Source organism: Lithobates pipiens, unplaced genomic scaffold (assembly GCF_037356315.1).
Source record: "Lithobates pipiens isolate NorthernLeopardFrog02 unplaced genomic scaffold, aLitPip1_a1.2 Scaffold_25, whole genome shotgun sequence".
NCBI classification, from domain to species: Eukaryota; Metazoa; Chordata; class Amphibia; order Anura; family Ranidae; genus Lithobates; species Lithobates pipiens.
The window spans coordinates 92218490-92239655 of NW_027507787.1; the positions used below are offsets into that span (position 1 = coordinate 92218490).

General features: G+C 41.7%; 1 protein-coding gene across 3 annotated transcripts in view; it reads right to left on the reverse strand.

The window, feature by feature from the left end:
* Nucleotides 1-21166, reverse strand: part of LOC143930392 (uncharacterized) — a 70980-nt gene that overhangs the window by 47333 nt on the left and 2481 nt on the right. For 2 of the 3 annotated variants that reach the window (XM_077454679.1, XM_077454680.1), the window contains exon 3: nt 10364-10519. In XM_077454679.1, coding sequence (XP_077310805.1) covers nt 10364-10495 — 132 coding nt within the window. In that variant the 5' untranslated portion in view covers nt 10496-10519. Of the gene's footprint in view, nt 1-9693; nt 9936-10363; nt 10520-21166 lie in introns of those variants that run through there. The other variant, XM_077454681.1, reaches the window with a different exon arrangement.

The window sequence follows — 21166 nt, forward strand, 5'->3', positions numbered from 1 at the left end:
TAACCCTCTCCACTTGATTGAGAGCTTAATGCCTAAATAATGTGTGATACTTTTGGAAGCCCATCCTTACTTACACTATTGGCAGCCCACCGGACAGGTAATAAGTGTCATAATACCAAAAAAAAAAAAAAAAATGGAAGCACATTCTGACATTTTGCTATTACATATCAAGATAGTAATAGGGGAACATTTTTTAAAAATGATAGCATTTGAAAGTATTGAGGCAGGCCCTTGCACTACATGCTTAGGTGAATTCATTCATAAATCTGACCATCAAAAAGGTAGATATAGTGTGTATTGGGTTTGGTAAAGTCAGCAGATAGAGGATTGCTATCAGCTGAGCTAGCAGTTGGGGGGAGGGGGGTTCCTAATGAGTTTGGCACAACAAAATAAAATAAAAAGTCACTCTGCATGAATTGAAGCAGGGTGTTTAGGGGAAAGAAATACTATGGAGCTGACAAAAGACATTGGTAAGTGACTAGACTATAGTTTTATGGGCCAAGAAGAGCATGGTGGGGAAGTTAGTGAGGCAAATATGCATGAGGACAAAGGGGCAGAGCATATGAATTAGAGCATATTGCAATGATGGTAATTAGGGAATGAGGAAAGAAATGCAAGACATTAGCAATCATGAAATACATAGAATGTGATGTTAAAGGATAAAACTTAGCTTCATATAGTCCTTCTGCAGGACCTGAATGATGGCAGAACAGGTCTCTGGAATAATGATCCCCAGAGCCTGGGGGGAGATGCCTGTAGAGAACTTGAGGTCCTGAAGGCTTCTCCCAGTCGCCAAGTAGCGCAACGTGACGATGAGCCTCTGCTCCGGAGTGATGGCTTGCCGTATGCAGGTATCCTGCCTGGTGATATAAGGGGTCAGCAAAGCCAGCAGACGGTGAAAAACAGGGTCCGTCATCCGGAGAGAATTCCTGAAATCATCAGGATTATTCTCCCGGATCTCACGGAGCAAAGGCATGTGCGAGAACTGGTCACGCTGATGCAACCAATTCTTGGTCCACAAACGCCTCCCCTCCCTGTTCATGGACCAGGCTTGTGTCAAAGTAAGAACCCCAACACGAAGCCCCTGCACAGCACAAACTCTACGACGAGTACATAGACAAAACATGGTTTCAAAATGGTCGGCTGGTCAGAACGGACAACAGAAAGCACCGATACACAGCAATGCCTGAAAGAACGAACTGAATAGCAGAAGCAAGCAGACAATAAGCAATGCAAATCAAAGCGTACTATACCAAGATATAGTCCACAGTGAGAAACAAATACTTACTGACTACACGCACCGATTATCAGATACGCAAAGACAAGCAGAAACTGAAGAGCAGTAGCGATCTGAATCACTAATCTGAAAAGCGCGAATCGTCTCTCACCAAACTTCTACTAACACGCGATACACCCGAGATCAGCAGAAGGAGCCCAAAGGGTGCCGGACGTGGTGCTGAACTTCCCTTTTCTAGTCCCGCCGTACGCGGCTTACGTCACCGCGTTCTTGGCGACCCGAAATTCCGACAACTTGGTCCGACCGTGTATATGCAACATCACTTCCGGACCTCGTCCGGAATTAATCCGTCAGAAATAACTCCGACGGATTTGGTTGTCGGAATCTCCGATCGTGTGTACAAGGGCTAAGAATTTTGTTTGAGAAGTTGTCCATGTGTGGCATAATCTTCATCTCTGGTACAATTATGCTTGAGACGGCAGTATTGGCTTTTGGGAATGTTTGTGATCCAGCATGGGTAGTGACAGCTTTTGTAGTGTAGGTATGAGTTTCCTGCAGTGGGTTTTGTGTAGTTTTGTGATTCTATGGTCCCATTGTTGTGACTAAGTGTTAGGTCAAGAAAAGCTAGGGAGTTCTCGTCACAGACTGAGATGAACTAAAGACCCATGTCGTTGGCATTACAGTGAGCTATGAATTGTTGGACGAAGGATTTCGGACCATCCCAGATGAGGACGACATAATCAATATAGCGGCCATAAAAAAAAAAAATCAGGTGAGAAGTGAAAGAGTTATTATTCCAATGTATCGGTTCTCCCACAGGCCCATGGTGAGATTGGCATAGCTTGGGGCAAAAATGTGTCCCTATTGCTGTTCCATGGGTCTGTAGGTAGAAGTCGCCATTGAATTCAAAATAATTGTGTGTCAGACAGAATTTTCTGACTTCCAGTATGAATTGGGCCAAGCTGGTGTTAATCATGGGATCATCATTGAGAATTTGTAGTAAAGCTCATCTCATGTGGTATGGAGGTATATAGTGAGGCTACATCCAAAAAAAGCCATAAGAAAGATGGTTCACAGGAGTCGTTTTGGAGGGTTTGTAATAGATGTATACTATCTTTAATGTAGAAAGATAACTGTTGCGTTAACGGCTGTAAAAAATAATAAATATATATGGAGAAATAGCTGGTGATGCTCTCCATGGTGGCCACAATCGGTCTACCCGGAGGATGTGTGGAATCTTTATGGATTTTGGGTAGGTGGTAGAAATATGGTCTATGGTAAAATTGATGTTTCAGGAAGGAGGTTTCTGATTTATTGATTATGCTTTCTGAAGAGGCCCTATCTATTTATTCATGTGCTTCTATGATGAAGGATGAGAGTGGATCTTTGGACAATTTTGTATATGTGTTAGTGTCGTAAAGTAGTCGTAATGATTCCTTAAGATAAATCTGACTTGTTTTGGACTACTAGGCCACCACCTTTGTCCGCTGTTTTGATTGAGGTCATTGAGTGCAATGAGTTCGGGGGGAAGAGGTTGGATAAAGAGTAGAGAGTGTGGGCATTATGTTGGCACAGACAAAGTATGTCTGCAGACACAAGTTGGTGGAAAGTTTGGATGTATAGACATTTGGTAAAGGTAGGATTGAAGACAGACTTTGGGTAAAAGGAGGTGTGTTGAATGGGTGGAGATGTGGGTGCATGCTGGGTTAGAAGTTCAAAATAATGACTTTGTCTTCAGTGCATAGCTGTTCTAGAAGATTTTGGACTGTTGGGTCAGAGAAAGTGGAATGTGAAAGAGTGGAGGAGAGTAGGAGAGCCTTCTTTTCCAACCATATATACGATAACTATTCCCTTTTCCCCCTTAGAATGATAATATTTAGGTATATACATATTCTGTTCTCATTCTGAAATCTCCATTTGTGTTTTGGCCAACATATGTTTTCATTTATCATCACTTAAGGTTAAGGACCCATATGGTCCTTTTGCCCTCCTAGATATCCATCAATAGTAAGTACTTGTGATATTGGGGTGTTTAGCTCAGTGGTAGCGGCGTCTTCACATGTGCGTCCACAGCAGTCAGTTATCAGGTTTGAGCCCATTTTTATTAACAGGAACAAAATAAAAGTTTATACACAGGATTTCCCACACAGGGGTTCTTCTCCAGTAAATTCATACAACAGAAAATGCCAAGCCTCCTGGCACCTAGGCTTACTTTGCCTTGCAGTTTCTTGCTGAACCGGCCTACACCTGGCCTCCACAGGATTCTCCAGACCCCTGGGTTTGCATACTGTCCGTCCCCCAGACTTCAAGACTTCCTTCCGTCCCCCTTGGACTTGCTAGTCGCCTTGGCTCTCCCAGCCTTCCAGACCCTTCTGTGGTCTCACAGGCCCTTGTAGCCGTCCCAACCCTCCCAGTCCTTCAAACACTAAGTCCCCCCTTACCAGGGATGTAGTCTCACACAGAGCGGACAGCTTTTCAGATACAGGTCTGTCTTGATACAGCAGCAGCAGTAACAAGCTGCACACACTCCACCTTCCTTCACTGTCTGCTCTCACCAGCCCCTCGTTATATGGGCTGCGTGCACCTGGGCACACAGCCTGCTGGCTAGCCATAAGTCCTGGACACAGGGTTGGAGATCCTGTCCCACCAAAGACCCTGAAGGATCTCCAAACTATAGAACCCCTTCCAGAAATAGCAAGATCTTGAAAAAACTGCCAGAAAAGGACAGGGACTCTCACTATTACAGTACTTCTATTGTCAGAGTCCCCCCCCCCCCAAAATACTTGCTCCCTTCATCCCAAGTATGTCTCTTTTTTCCCCTATTAGCTGCTTTGTTCATTATTATTTCAATTGCGATGTATACATTTGTTTCATTTTAATGCTCATTTACGTTTATATAAGCTCAATCCAGCCTGTCACACCAGTGCCCATTTTGTAATTAAAGGTCTGTTTGCAAGCGATTGCTATGGCACGGCATCAACATCTCCTGGCAAAATAGACTATAAAAACCACTTCCAACATGGCCACTACTATTGCCTGATGAAGGAGCACGCATGCTCCAAACACGTGCTCTTCCCCACTCCCCGTTCCACCCGGAAGTGACATGTCCAGCCACCTCTGAGCCGATTCTGGAGAGCCAGAACCAGGAAGCTGTCATGGTTATGCAGTGTTCTTCCTGTGTTTGCGTGGTTTTTATAACCTCTCCTCTAAGCATGGCTCCACCCCAGGCCCTATCAGGGAGCCCTATATTAACCTGTGCACTGCAGGCCATCAGTGCTTATCAACCATTGTGTATTGCTTTGTGTGTTAGCTTCCTGTTTCCTGCCGTGTGCTCTGCTACTGGTTTCTGTTACCGACTTTGGCGTGTCTTGACTATCCCTGTTTGCCTGTGATCCTTACCTTTTGGCGTGTACCCGACTATTCTTGTCTGCTTGTGGCCCCGACCTTGGCTTTGTCCCTCCCCATCCCTATCCTCCTGTTGCCTACTGTGGGTGTGAGCTGGGGGATCCTGGGGGTTGCGACCTGGAGCCAGTTGCAGCCAAGTCCATCCTCACCACTGGAGGCGCTGGTGAACACTTGCTGGCTCTTAGACTCCGTGGCCCAGGGAATCTTACGCTCTAACCCCAGTGGGATCTGTCCCCCCGTCTGCAGCAGTCAGCCGTAGGGTCCACAACCTTGCGGTGCACTCCTGATCCCTACGGTGTGCACCTGTCACCTCGCCTCAAGGTGACCTGACAGAAGCGCTGGTAGCCACCAGCGCAGCCAGGATCATTAGCTGTCTCTCCACCTGCGAGAACACCACCTTCCCCCAGGAGTGGATGAATGATTTATACCTTCCTACATGCTGTGTGATCTCTACGATCTTGTGAGTTCCAAATTGTCTATCGTGTATTACAATGTTTTAACACTGCTGCACTTAGATGGCACTGCTCTCCTTTGTGTTTTATGTGTATGATTATATATGTCAGTATTAGATTGTATATCCCTGTATGTTGTGGTCATTCAGGTGCTTATCCTCGCTGAAACCACCGCTTGTGGAAGGGAATTCCACATCCTTGCCGCTCTTACATTAAAGAGCCTTCTACGCAGTTTCAGGTTAAACCTCTTTTCTTCTAATTTTAATGAGTGGCCACGTCTTTTTAAACTCCTTTTTGCTGAAAAGTTTTATCCCGATTGTGGGGTCACCACCCATGTCCACTCATTTATCACTACCCTCTGAACTCGCCCTTGTAGCCAGTGTTCAATCCATGTACTAACCCCTATGGTCCTTCCCAACTGACCTTTCTTTTTCCCTTTATCTAGATGGCAACTCATCCCCTCATAGAAGGTTAATAGATTGGTTTGGCAAGAATGATTCTTCATTAATCTATGCTGATATACTGCTAATAATACCATTTTCATTACTAAAATCTTGCATCTAGTCCCTTATCCCCTCAAAGAGCTTGCATACTATTGATGTCAGGTTAACTGGTCTGTAAATCTCAGGGATATATTTTCATCGTTTTTTAAATATTGGTGCTACATCGGCTTTTCTCCAATCAGCTGGTACCATTTCAGTCAGTAGACTGTTCGTAAAAATTAGGAACAATGGTATGGAAAATACTTGACTGAGTTCCCCAAGGACCCTCGGGTGCAAGCTATGTGGTCCCGGTGACCTATTAATGTTACGTTTTTCAAGTCTATGTCTAATTCTGTCCTCCGTTAGCCATGAGGGTGCATCTGGTGACATGTCACGAGGATAAACACTGCAGTTCTGGTTACTGAAGCCCCCCCCCCCCCCCCCCCGATTCCTTTGTGAAGACCGAGGAGAAGAGTAAATTCAATGCCTTTGCCATCTCACCATTATGTGTAACCAGATTCCCTTCCTCATTCTTTATGAGGCTAATATGGTCGGTCCTCCCTCTTTTACGGTTTATATACTTTTCTTGGGATTTGTTTGCTCTCCTCTGCTGTGTCTTTCATATTCTATCTTAGCCACCCTAATTGCACCCTTATATTTCTGGTTGCATTCTTTGTAAAGTTTGAATGATGATGATGATGATCCCTCAGCCCTCCTCTCCTTTGCTTTTATAGGCATTTTTACATTGAAGGACTTTTATTCATTCTTTTAAATTTATTTCCTAATGGGATGCATGGGCTAATGCCCTTATTTATCATTTAAAAGTTTTTTTTTTTTTTAGCACAACAGACAGGTCAAAAAAGTCCATCAACATACATTTGTACATTAAAAAGGGGATAATGAGAACAGCAATAACAATATACCGGTAGCAACCCCTATCAAGAGCCTATCAAGAACGAATTGGTGCTTGTTAGTATAGCTCCATCACCCCTATGTGGGATTAAGTACAAAAACAACAAATTAAGAGGAGTTGGTTGTAAAAGCAGGTGGTTATGGAATCATGCACGGTTACAATTACTCTACCGAGGGGGTAACAAAGGTGTTATAATCTGGAGAGAACCGGAACTCATGCCAGTAGTACCAGGTTTTGTTGAATTTTTCCTCTTTTCGATGTAATGTGGCCGTCAATTGTTCCATCAGGTTAATTTCATTCACCACAGCTATCCATTGACCATAATGCCCTTACTTAATATGCTCTTAAAGCAAACCCATCTCTCCTCCGTGCTCTTTGTCCCTAAGATTTTATCCCAATTAATATCTTCTAGCAAGGTCCAGTGTCAACTGAAATTCAGTGTCTTTGTATTCCCCTTATGTTTCCACATCCCTGATCAGGTGTGTATTGTTGTTAATCAGTAGATTTTGTAACGTTTGTTTCTAGTCTACCATCTGACCCATGAAATTGTCCTGCAAGACATTTAGGCCCTGGTGAGCCTTAGACGAATGTGCGGTTCCTTCCACCCAGTCTATGTCTGGATAATTAAAATCCCCCATTATGAGAACGCTTCTCATCCTTGTCCCTAATCCAAACTGTAATAGGAGGTCTGCCTCCCCCTCCCTCTGGTTAGGGGGCCTATAGCATACTCCCAGTATTCATCTGTGGAATATGCTCCACGCTGACATCGCATGCACGCTGCCGGTCAGGACCTCCGTGAGTCGGGTCGTGGATCCCGAGGACTTGATCGCCACGGGGATACCTGCGATTGCCTCATGGACAGGAAGAACGGGGAGATGCTAATGTAAACAAGCATCTCCCCATTCTGCCTAGTGACGTGTCACATGTAGCCACGCCCCCCAAGTTAAAAACACTCCCCAGGACACACTTAACCCTTACACTGCCCCCTAGTGGTTAATCCCTTCACTGCCAGTGTCATTTACACAGGAATCAGTGCATTTGTATAGCACTGATTGCTCTATAAATGACAATGGTCCCAAAAATATGTAAAAAATGTCCGATGTGTCCGCCATGTCGCAGTTACGATAAAAATCACTGATCACCGCCATTAATAGTAAAAAAAAAAAATAATTAGTAGAAATGCCATAACACTATCCCCTATTTTGTAAACTCTATAACTTTTGCGCAAACCAATAAATGCTTACTGCGATTTTTTTTTACCAAAAATATGTAGAAGAAGAATACGTATTGGCCTAAACTGAGGAAAACAAATTATTTTTATATATATTTTTGGGGCATATTTATTATAGTAAAATGTAAAAAATAATGCTTTTTTTCAAAATTGTCCCTCTTTTCTTGTTTATAGCGCAAAAAATAAAAACCCCCAGGGTGATCAAATACCACCAAAAGAAAGCTCTATTTGTGAGGGAAAAAAAAGATGTCAATTTAGTTTGGGAGCCACTTCGCACGACCGTGCAATTGTCAGTTAATGGGACCCAGTACCGAATTGCAAAAAGTGCCCTGGTCAGGAAGGGCATAATATCTTCCGGGGCTGAAGCGGTTAAAAGCCCCTCTAAAGATTCGGCCATCTTCACTCCCAGCAGAGCTGCACCCTCCTCATTTAGGTGCAGTCTGTCGCTTCTATAGAGCTGGTTGACTGACTGAGAAGTTGGCCCAGTTCTCCAGGAACCCAAATCCCTCCTTACTACACCAGCTCCTCAGCCACTGTTTACTTCCCTAATCTCCGTCTGCCTTTTTGGTGTGGCTTCAGGTATCGGTAGTATTTCTGAGAATACTACCTTGAAGGTGCTTTTCCTCAATTTAGCTCCTAAGTCCCTAAAATCATTCTTTGGGACACACCATCTTCCTCTGACTTTGTCATTGGTGCCAACATGCACCATGACAGCCGGGTCTTCCCCAGCCCCTCCCAGTAATCTGTCCACCGTGGCCAACCCAAGCGCCCAGTAGACAGCATTCAGTTTGCTGCTTCAGGTCTTTGTCGCAGATTGCTCTCTCTAAGAATTCAGTCCCCTACTACCAGAATATGTCTTTCCTTTCACTTCGCTTCCCTACACTCTCACCGGAGGAGTTCTTCCCCTGGCAGCTTAATGAGTCTCTCGGCTCTAGCAGTGCTGGTACCTGATTGGTTTCACCAATGTCACTCGATGGGGCGTACTTTTTGGGATGTTCCAGCCCAGGATTGGCCTCCCTGGCACTTTCCCCTCTACCCTTTCTGACTGTCATCCATCTACTCTTTTCTAGTGCCTGCATCTCTTTGTCTCCACCCACCTCTGTGCTGGCCCCTGCCGAGTATGTTCCCAGCTCTCCTTTAGTATGGAGGGACTTCTCAGTTCTGACAGTTGATAACCTAGATTTACAACCTGGGCTTCCAGATAAACAATGTGCTTACATTTTGCACAGCAGTATTCGCCCTAGATCGGATGATCAAGGAACGCATACATGATGCAAGATGTAGACCGATTCGCATCTCCACACCCGCCGGGCATCATACCTACTAATTTAATGAGGATTGGGAATTATACCCTGTCCAAATTAACTAACAACTAGCTTCCTGACACTAATACTCAATACAATACACATACACCCAGAGATACAATAGAATGGCTTAGATCAAAGCATATTCATGTGTTTGAATGGCTCAGTCAAAGTCCAGGCCTAAATCTAATTGAGAATTTCTGGCAGGACTTGAACATTGCTGTTCACAGGCACTCTCGATCCAATCTGACAGAGCTTGAGCTATTTTGCACAGAAGAATGGGCAAAAATGTCACTCTCTAGATGTGCAAAGCTGGTAGAGACATCCCCAAAAAGACTTGCAGCTGTAATTGCAGTGAAAGGTGGTTCTACAAAGTATTGACTCAGGGGGGCTGAATACAAATGCACCCCACACTTTCATGTTTATTTGAAAAAAAAAAAAAAAAAATGAAAACCATTTAATCATTTTCCTTCTACTTCACAATTATGTGCCACTTTGTGTTGGTCTATCATATAAAATACATTTACATTTTTGGTTGTAACATGACAAAATGTGGAAAATTTCAAGGGTATGAATATTTTTTCAAGGCACTGCATGTATGCAATTTTTCCTGATAACCTGCTGCAGAACCCACTGGAGGGTAGCCTTGTCTGTCGTGAGCAGCCTCACCTGAGCCAGTGGACTTTTCATATCGGTTTGCCTTCTTACTACTTTGTATAAACTCATCAAAGTCCCAGCACTTCCTGGATTCCCTTTTTTTCTTTTTTGCTATTAATACATTTGAAGAATTTCTGGGTGGTTTGTCCTACTTTTTTTTCAAACTTGTCGGTTGTAGTACATATCAGGCACTAATACAACTAAATATTAGGCAATCAGCTTCCCTTAATTGGGTCTTCATGTCTTAAGTGGACCTGTCAGTAAATGTACAAGTATTCATGAATACATTCCTGATGTGGCACAATAAAAAGCAACAATATCATTTTTTCAGGATAGCGCCATTTTTTTCAATATTAAATAGGCAACCCTGAGCTCCAATTAGTGACTTTGCCTAGGGTGGGATGGTTTCATCAGTCTGTCACAGGCAACATGTAGACTTCTTCACCCCACTAATATAGGTGAATAGTCATGCCAGTGTGTATTTTTGGTCTTTGTAATGTTACAAAGGTTTTAATAAAAAAAATTGAATAATAATAATAGTAATAGATCTGGTGGCAGTATCTATAAAGCAAAATTTGATACATGGGGTTATCCTAAAAAAGTGAAATTGTAATTGAAATCCCCCAACCCCGCATACTTAATTTCCTGTTGGATCTCCTTAGAATTTTTTTTCCCCACTCACCTCTTCAGTCTGAATACAAAGGAGTCGAACGGCCAGATGTAGCAGCCTTTCAGCCAAGTTATTCTTATTCTCAGTTATCCTGTTGAGTTGACTCTGGTGCGAGAAGACCGCAGTTTGTGAGATGCCCTCCATTGTTTAGCAATCAGGAGAGTAATTCTGAAAAATTTAAATATGGAATAAATTTCAGCACCCCAATGGCCTGTCAGTTGCGTTTGCTTTTTCCCCCCTTTACATGTATTATTTACTATATTCAATCAGTTTTGTATGCTGTGGATCAAAAAAAGTAACAGTTGTGGGTATTTACATTCTATATGTTTTATGTGAACAATTAACCTGGGGTATTATGCACCCCTTACCAATTCACATTGGGGTTACTCCCCCAATTATTTGGAGACCTCTTAATGTTGAAGGGGGCTTTCATATTCCCGTTAAGCCCCTAGAACCAAATTACCCCATAACCACCAGGCCAATGTTGTGGGGAAGAGGCCTTAGTCCTCATTAACATGTGGAAAAGGTACTGTGCTGAGGGAAAAGGGAGTGGGGGGGGGGGGGGGGTTGTTCAAACGAATGGGAGGAGGCAGACCTTTCATTCATATACCCATCCTCCATTCATAGAAGTTATAGTACATCTTCTCTGAATAGAGGAGGTGTTGGAAAGGGCAGGTGTAATCAGCACATTTGAGTTGTGCATTGACAGGTACCTCGGCTCTATGAACCCCTGCCATACCGAAAGTCTAGATTTCAACTAAAAGCAGGAGCCAGCAGCACTAGATGTTTTCAGCAGTAGCACTGTAAAAGCCTCCGTAGCTACAAAACGAAAGCAGATAAGATGATCAATGTTTGCTAAACTCCTTTAAACCACTTGATGTCTTGTCTTTGTATTAAAACATCATCAGACCCGCACAGACAGCAACAGTGTTCTTGATTGTTAACACACTTGTTCCAGTGTCACCAGTCCAATGTAAGTCAGCAACTAAGTTCCTGATTTCTGTCACACCAGTGCAGCCAGCAAGTGTTCCAGATTACCAGCCACACCAAGCAGCCAGCAACAGTGTTCTTGATCATTGCCACACCAGCACAGTGGGTCCCATTTTTTTATTTTATTTATACTGTATGTTTTTGTTTTTAAACTTTTTTTTAAAATAGATCTATGTTTGTCTTAAGCATGTTTGAGTTCACTTACTGTTGTCTGACTCATTACCTCTGCTGGAAGTCTATTCCAAGCAACAACTACTCTTTCGGTAAAATAACGCTTTCTAATGCCACGTACACACGACCGGTTTTCCCATAGGAAAAACCTTCGGAGGTTCTGCTGAAACTGTGGTGCGTACACACGATCACACCAAAGTTCGATCATTAAGAATGCGGTGACATACAGCACCTACAACGGGACTAGAAAAAGGAAGTTCAATACTCAATAGCCAATAGCTTCCGTCTTGTACTTTAGAGCATGCATCATTTTTGGTCCGTCGGAACAGCATACAGATGAGCGATTTCCCTGATAGGAATTGGTTCCGTCAGAAATATTTAAAACATGTTCTATTTCTAGGTCCATTAGAATTTTCGTTTAAAAAAAAGTCAGATGAGGCATACAAACGATCGGAATATATGATCGTCTGACTTTTTCTGTTGGACATTGCGCTCGCATGTACGTGGCATAAGATTTGATTTTGAACTTTCTTCCTGCTAGTTTGAGGTCATGTCCCTGTGTTCTTGGTCTTGCCTTCATACTAAAAATACTGCTCATCTGAACTTTATTCATCTCCTAGATGTATTTAAAAGGTTTCAGTCATGTTAGTTACATTCAAGGCATGCCACAAATAACTTACATTTTCTTGTGCTCAACACTGAACTGTTGAGCAATGAAAATGAGATTTGGACCTCTGCTAGAAGAAAGTTTACACTGGGCAGATCTCCTAAAAAAAAATGTATTCAATACTTTTTATATAGACCATAGTTTGTAGGCGCCAACTTTCATGCAGTCTAAATAATTTACACTTATTTGTTGTATTGTTTTTTTTTTAACCAAGGAAACGTAGCAGAATACATTTTGGCTTAAACGTATGAAGAAGTATTATTAATTTGCAAAATTTTATAACAGCAACTGGGAAAAACAGTCTATTTTCAAATGTTCAGTCTTCTTTCCATGATACTTTTATTAGTTTAACCACTTGCTGACCATATAACTTGCATATATTATCCTTGGAAATATTCTTTGTGTGGCTTTTTGTGATTGATTTTTATTTCTAGTTGTGTGGCGCAGTTATTTTTTACTATATAACTTATATATATATATATATATATATATATGGTGGCAGGGTGCCCCCTTGCGCTTGATCATATACCTGGTATGTGATCTACGTGAGCCCACCGGCCCAGTTGTGCTGCGATTTGTCACAGCATATGCCGATCACCAAGTCCCAATCAATGATCGACCACCGACACCCGGTGATCGGCTCTCAGCTTCACTGAACACAGCTCTGTGCATGTAAACAACACAGAGCTGTGTTCAGTGACAGGGGATCTAGTTTTTTTTTATACCCTGCTCAAAGGGGAATGAAAACAACCAGATCCCCAGTAAAAGCAGCACACACAAACACTTGTTAGGCACACATTTAACCCCTTGATCACCCTAGAGACTCTTTCCTGCCCAGTTTCATTAGTACAGTGACAGTACATCATTATATATATATATATATATATATATATATATATATATATATATACACACACACTCACACAAACACATATATTATTAGCACTGATCACTGTAATAATGTCACTGGTGACTGATGATGTTAGTCAGTTCCCCCCAGTGTCAGTTAGTGTCAGATTTCCCGCCACACTATTGCAGTCCCAGTACAAGTTGCTGATCGTTGCCATTACCAATTTTGAATATAGGGTCACATGACTAAGGCCTCATACACATGGTGTATGAATCTGTACCTTGTGTGATGGCTGTGTTTACCTGCATGGGGATGTATAGGTGTTCTGTGCATCCCCATGCAGGTAGCCCCTTTGCTATCAATTGGGGTGCAGTGGCTGCATGAATAGATCTGCTGCTCCCAATGTGACATCTGTTTGGGTGTGTGTCCCCGAACTCACATTGCCTGTGTTTGGGAAAGTGTGCCCACGTGGATGTCATATTAGGAGCAGAGGCTGTGCCTATGCAGCTACTTTGCCCAAATTGATGGCAATGGGGCTGTCTGCACAGACCACCTGTGTATCCCCATGCAGGTAAACACTGGCCTCACATAGATTACAGATTCATACACTATGTGTGAACAAGGCCTGACTATCAGTCAAAGTTTCACAGTGCTGAAAAATGGCCTGGACAGGAAGGAGGTTTAACATGCTGGTCTTCGATTGGTTAAAGCTGGTTTAGAGATTTTTTTGGTATACTGCACCAGGGACATGAGGGACACAACTTGCCTCCAGTAAAGTGTGCCCTACGTCCTGCTGCTTATTGTAGAACCCTGATGTTGGATCCTCCTGGCAGCTGAGAACTACCAGCGCTGCATGGGTTAATGGAAACAGCTGTGATGGTTGCCCGCCCATCCCTATACATATTTAGCACTGTAAGGCCTTTTACACTTCACTCTGATCTGCACTGCCAAGTACATTCCTAGAATGTCTGATAACACACACACTGGCCTCGGCGATGCCTTGCTCAATTGAGGTGTTTACTTCCTAAAACCAAGTTTTACACAGGAACTAAACCCTTTGATTTAACTGTTTCCAAAAAAAAAAATTATATTCAAATAATGCCGTGAATTAGAACTGTCACAGTTGCTTGTACTCTCAAACGAACTGCCAAGTCAGGGGGTAAGTTCCGCTTCAACAGACAATTTTTATATGGGCACGTGGCATCCTACATATGTACACGTATAAACACTTCAACACGCCATAATAAAATTTAGAACAGTTTCACATGATACCTTGAGTGTCTCTTTATTGCATTAAAAAAATAATGAATTGATCGGGACTATTGGGAACCACTAACCAATTACTCCACAGAATCACTGTGACCCAAACATTTCCACAACACATTCTGTGAATGGAGGAGCATGGAGGAGCATGAATGACAGCATATTCTCCTCCACTCAGAGTGTGTGGGTGGAGGAGGCTGTCCCTGATGCAGTAAACAAAAAATAAAACTAAACTTAGGCTTTAAAATCCATGTAGAGTAACGGTCTGGCAGTTTAGTAGCCTTCTTCACTCGCTATTACATAAAATGGCATATTTAGTACAGTGGCTGCTTTATAAATGTGGCTTACCAAAGATGGACTTGAGGACTGTAATCACGTCAGCTGCCACAACGTACCCATATGCGGGGTTGAAGTGCTTATACCGGGATAATGACTACAGCTGCAGGCATCATAATGGTATATTTATTTTCAGGTGGCGATGCTCTTTTATGTAAAAGCGATCCTAATGGCTAATTAGCCGCTGGACCACTTTTATAGGCAGCGGAAGGGGGTCCCTCTCACTCCCACAGACTTCCTAGGCTCTCCTGTCCTACCGGGAGCCTGGGAATGAAGCCAGCAGTTCTACCGGATGACCATAGAGATGAACGAGAAACAGAAAATCCCCGATCAGCTCTATGGTGTAAGAAGCTGGAAGCGACAAGTATTTTGTCACTTCTGGTTTTGCCAGGATGTAAACAAGCCATTACTGGCTTGTGAAAGCATCTGATCAAACAGATCTTGGTTTGAAAAGATAGTTTTAAATGACCGGGAGAGATCTGGAGTCTAATAGACCCCAGATCTTTCCATAAAAAAGGACCAGTCACTGCTTCAGCTATAATAAAGGATGTTGTTCATCCCTTGACATAGCCAAATGGTAAACAGTGTTTGCACCACACATGTTGGGTATTCCCACGAACATTATACCAAGAGCAATAATTCTAATGCTGCACCTCCTGTGTAACTTTAACTGGGAACCTGTAAAGGCTTTTAGGGCTCGTTTACACTTGCTTCAGCTTCAACAATTATTCCTCATGTAGCTTCAGTGGTGCTTCAAAGCATCTTCAAAAGCCCCACCAAAGCACCAAGCAAAAGCAGGTGTAAACAGGACTGTAAGATAACCATTTTATTTAGTGACAGGAGCTTTAACATGTGTTCAGAGAGCTTTAATAAAGCGTGTCCAAAGCCATGTTTTAAAGCAAGCGATAACTAGCCCTTAACCACCTCAATACAGTACACTTATACCCCCTTCCTGACCAGACCAATTTTCAGCTTTCAGTGCTCACAGTTTGAATGACAATTACTCAGTCATGCAACACTGTACCCATATGAAACTTGCGTCCTTTTTTCCACACAAATAGAGCTTTCTTTTAGTGGTATTTAATCACTAGTAGATTTTTTATTTTTTATGCTATAAATTGTGCTTTGTTTCTGTCATCAAATTTTGCTAATTAGTAATTTTTCTTCATAAATTTTGGCCAAAATTTATACTGCTACATATCTTTGGTAAAAATAACTCACATTAGTGTATATTATTTGGTCTTTGTGAAAGTTATAGAGTCTACAAACTTGTGCCAATCACTGAAAATTCTGATCAGGCCTTCAGTACATCAGGTGTATCTAATTTCTTGAGAAACTAACAAGTCAGGAAAGTACAAATAACCCCCAAATGACCCCTTTTTAGAAAGCAGACATTCCAAGGTATTAAGTAAGTAGCATGGTGAGTTTTTTTATGTTGTCATTTTTCCCACAATATTTTGCAAAATTAAGATTTTTTTTTATCTAGGAGCATAAATGACATATCTTATTTCATTCCTACCTATCACACTTTTGAAGGTCCTAGAGCACCAGGACAGTGGAATTACCCACAAAATGACCCCATTTTGGAAAGCACACACCCCAACGTATATTCTATGAGGCATGGGTTGCAAATAGGTACTCGGGTACTCTGATGGTCTGGTGACAGGTACTCGGGTACTCTGATGGTCTGGTGACAGGTACTCGGGTACTCCGATGGGCTGTCACAGGTACTCGGGTACTCTGATGGGCTGTCACAGGTACTCGGGTACTCTGATGGGCTGTCACAGGTACTCTGATGGACTGTGAGTGACAGGTACTATGATGGGCGGTGACAGGTCCTCTTTATTGGGGGGGGGGGCAATCAGTGTGTGTTGGTGTGTACTGTAAGCGGTAACGAGATGTTACTGCAATCTCCTCTTCACACACAATCGGTGTGAGGAGGAGAACCCGGTAACATCTCGTTACCCCGGTTTGTTTACATTTTAGTGATCGGCTGTGAAACGATCACAGCCGATCACGTGGGTAAACAGCCAGCCAATGGCTGTTTACCAGCATCAGTGACGAGCAGTGTTCCCGGGAACACGCCGCCACTGATGTGCACGCGCAGCAAGCACGCGCCATGCACAGTGGGGGTGTAACCATCTGTGATTGGCCGTGACTCCATCACAGCCGATCACGTGGTAAACAGCCATACCCAATGGCTGTTCACCCCCCTTGGTGGCGAGCGGTGTCTCTGTGACATGCCGCCACCGAAGGAACAGGGATGCGCGCGCACTCCCTGTTTAAATGGGAGGACGTTATATGGCGCCCTCCCGCCACAAGAGATGCGCCGCCTGGCCGTCATTTGAGGGTCGGCAACTGGTTAAAGTGTATAGTTTGTTGCCATTCCATGGGCGTGCACAATTTTAGAGGTTGACATGCATTTAAAAAAGTAATTTTCTAGCACAAGAATGCTGATTTTTACATATAGGAGAGAGAGAAGTTTCAGAATAGGCTTTCCTACAATTAATGTAGGAAATAAAAAAAAAAAATAAAGATCCTGGTTGCATGACTTGTCAAAGTCATTTGACGGATCTGTCATTGTCAGGTGACTGGTCTCCCCGCTTCATTGAAGAGGAGCGTCACTCAGCTTTGGTAAAAGTAAAAAAAAGTTACCAGCTACAAATACTGTAGCTGCTGACTTCAAGTATAGCTAAAGCATAGCAAAAACTTGCCTTTCTTCCAACTGTCCCTATCCCTAGCTGGCATCTTTTTATGCCCAAGCTCTTTTTTCTGATTCAAACGGCTTCACAGAAAAGTTAGTCCAATTTTTTTTTTTACATTGTGAAAGATGTTACGCAGAGTAAATTGATACCCAACATGTCACACTTCAAAATTGCGCCCGCTCATGGAATGGCGACAAACTTTTACCCTTAAAAATCTCCATAGGCGGCGTTTAAAAAAAAAAAAATCTAGAAGTTGCATGTTTTGAATTACTAGAATTATTGCTCTCGCTTTACCGATCGTGGTTATATCTTTAAAAATATATATTTTTTTCTTCTTATTTTTTTTCCCAAATATAACATTTTTATTCAACTTCAAACAAAGGGAAAAAGGTCCCCACATTACAGAAAGAGTATGCATAATACCACAGCTTGGGTTAAGTACAATTACAACAAAAAGGGCATATATCTCTCATATCACAGTATACCCGGATATAAAAACAACGTCCAAAGCTATCCCTACCGAACCCTGGACACTCCAGGAGTGGAGAGGATAGGGGTCCTAATTCACAACTTTTCTAATTTTCCTAAAGGGCATTAGAGAACATAAGAAACAGAAATGAGAGAGTGAGTGAGTGAGTGAGTACGGACTTGGGCTGCTTAGCAAGGAGCACAAGACAACAGGAGACGGTAGCCTTCACTTGAGCAGACAAAGGGGTTCCATTTGTCCAAGTTTTTTTTTGATATCTTGTTTATTTTGTGACGTGAGGACAAGATCCTCCATCCTCTTTATCCCCTCAACTTTTCGAATCCAGTGTGCGATGGTCTTATTATTTATTTTACCTTTTTTTTAATACTGTTCTTTTAAAAATTGTGTCACTTTTATTCATATTACAAGGAATGTAAACATCCCTTGTAATAGAAAAGCAGCATGACAGGACCTCTTAAATATGAGATCTGGGGTCAAAAGGGTCCTTTTAACCTCCCTGGCCGTATGATTATTTCAGATTTTTTATGCTGAAAGCTGTACAATTATTTTGCATGACAATTTGGCATTTTATATTGTATACCTGTAATTCTTAAATTAGTGAAAGAAAGAAGGAAAGAAAGGAAGAAAGGAAGAAAGAAGAAAGGAAGAAGAAAGAAAGAGAAAGAAGAAGAAAGAAAGAAAGAAAAAGAAGAAAGAAGAAGAAAGAAGAAGAAGAAAGAAGAAGAAAGAAGAAGAAAGAAGAAGAAGAAGAAGAAGAAGAAGAAGAAGAAAGAAGAAGAAGAAAGAAAGAAAGAAGGAAAGAAAGGAAGAAAGAAGAAAGGAAGAAGAAAGAAAGAGAAAGAAGAAGAAAGAAAGAAAGAAAAAGAAGAAGAAAGAAGAAGAAGAAGAAAGAAGAAGAAGAAAGAAGAAGAAGAAGAAAGAAGAAGAAGAAGAAGAAGAAAGAAAGAAAGAAAGAAGGAAAGAAAGGAAGAAAGAAGAAAGGAAGAAGAAAGAAAGAGAAAGAAGAAGAAAGAAAGAAAGAAAGAGAAAGAAGAAGAAAGAAAGAAAGAAAGAAAAAGAAGAAGAAAGAAAGAAAGAAAAAGAAGAAGAAAGAAGAAGAAAGAAAGAGAAAGAAGAAGAAAGAAAGAGAAAGAAGAAGAAAGAAAGAAAGAAGAAGAAAGAAGAAGAAGAAGAAAGAAGAAGAAGAAGAAGAAAGAAGAAGAAGAAGAAGAAAGAAGAAAGAAGAAGAAAGGAAGAAGAAAGAAAGAAGAAAGAAAGAAGAAAGGAAGAAGAAAGAAAGAGAAAGAAGAAGAAAGAAAGAGAAAGAAGAAGAAAGAAAGAAAGAGAAAGAAAGAAAGAAAGAGAAAGAAGAAGAAAGAAAGAAAGAGAAAGAAGAAGAAAGAAAAAGAAGAAGAAAGAAGAAGAAGAAAGAAGAAGAAGAAGAAGAAGAAGAAGAAGAAGAAGAAAGAAAGAAGGAAATAAAGAAAGAAAGAAGAAGAAAGGAAGAAGAAGAAAGAAAGAGAAAGAAGAAAGAAAGAGAAAGAAGAAGAAAGAAAGAAAGAAAGAAAAAGAAGAAGAAAGAAGAAGAAAGAAAGAAAGAGAAAGAAGAAGAAAGAAGAAGAAGAAGAAGAAAGAAGAAAGAAGAAGAAGAAAGAAGAAAGAAGAAAGAAGAAGAAGAAGAAAGAAGAAGAAGAAAGAAGAAAGAAGAAGAAGAAAGAAGAAGAAGAAAGAAAGAAAGAGAAAGAAGAAGAAAGAAGAAGAAGAAAGAAGAAGAAGAAAGAAGAAGAAAGAAGACGAAGAAAGAAGAAAGAAGAAGAAAGAAAGAAAGAAAGAAGAAGAAAGAAAGAAAGAAAGAGAAAGAAGAAGAAAGAAAGAAAGAAAGAGAAAGAAGAAAGAAGAAGAAGAAAGAAGAAGAAGAAAGAAGAAAGAAGAAGAAGAAAGAAAGAAGAAGAAGAAAGAAAGAAGAAAGAAAGAGAAAGAAGAAGAAAGAAAGAAAGAAAGAGAAAGAAGAAGAAAGAAAGAAAGAAAAAGAAGAAGAAAGAAGAAGAAAGAAGAAGAAGAAGAAAGAAGAAGAAAGAAGAAGAAAGAAGAAGAAAGGAAGAAGAAGAAGAAGAAGGAAAGAAAGAAAGAAAGAAAGAAAGAAAGAAAGAAAGAAAGAAAGAAAGAAAGAAAGAAAGAAAGAAGAAGAAGAAGAAGAAGAAGAAGAAGAAGAAGAAGAAAGAAGAAGAAAGAAAGAAGAAGAAAGAAGAAGAAAGAAGAAGAAAGAAGAAGAAAGAAGAAGAAAGAAGAAGAAAGAAAAAGAAAGAAAGAAAGAAAGAAAGAAAGAAAGAAAGAAAGAAAGAAAGAAAAAAGAAGAAGAGCAAGTAATTCTAATTTATTATCGCTGGGATGTGAAATAAATTGACACAGTAATGTAATCTGTAAGATTACTGTGTACTGTATTTGTACTTTTTGAATTTGTGCCATTCTCCTTCCTCAGGGAACGGAGCTCGGCGCTGTGATGAATTGAGCGGAGGACGGCTGGCACACAGAGTGGGGAGGACATTGCAGGATCCTGGGGACAAAGTAAGTTTGCTGTACCTGGATCCTGTGATGCAATCCCAGGTGTGGCTTGCGGTCACCGCTTTTGGTGCTGAAAATCCACCCCGAGTCACACTCAGGAATACCGTCAGGGAGGTTAAGGCTAAGGGCCGGTTCACACAGCGAGCCGCGGCGAGGCGTCTCCGACTTACCTCGCCGCGACTTGCGGGGAGCTCAGCGGCGACTTGCAGAGGACTTCTGCATAGAAGTCAATGCAAGTCGCCCCCGAAGTCGCCCCGAAGTAGTACAGGAACCTTTTTTCTGAGTCGGAGCGACTCGAGTCGCTCCTCTCAGAACGGTTCCATAGTACTGAATGGGGGCGACTTGCGGGAGCGAGGCGAGGCGAGCCGTGTCGCCTCGCCTCGCGTCGCAGTGTGAACCGGCCCTTAATGTACATGGGACGTTTTTACAACCTCTCCTGAACTAATTAACTTGACAGATAGTAACCCACATTAAAAAATGGCAGTTTTGCCGTGTTTGAAAAAATAAAAACTTTTTATTTTTTTTCCCCAAAATGGGCAAAGATGAAAAACGCCTGTAAACGAAACGCAGCTAAATGAGAGTTACCACGTTTAGCCATAACTGCCGTCTGAAACTTCGACGTCTGAACTCATTTTTTTTGCCTTCAAAGACAAGCCTCTAAATGCAACTGCCTAAAAACGACATTAAACAAACCTGTGTACATGTACACATAAGATAACATTGGATGAGTTTGGGGCAGTTGAAAAAAACATCCAACTGCCTCTGAACATCTGTTTACAAGCAGCAGTGTACATGAGGCCTGCAA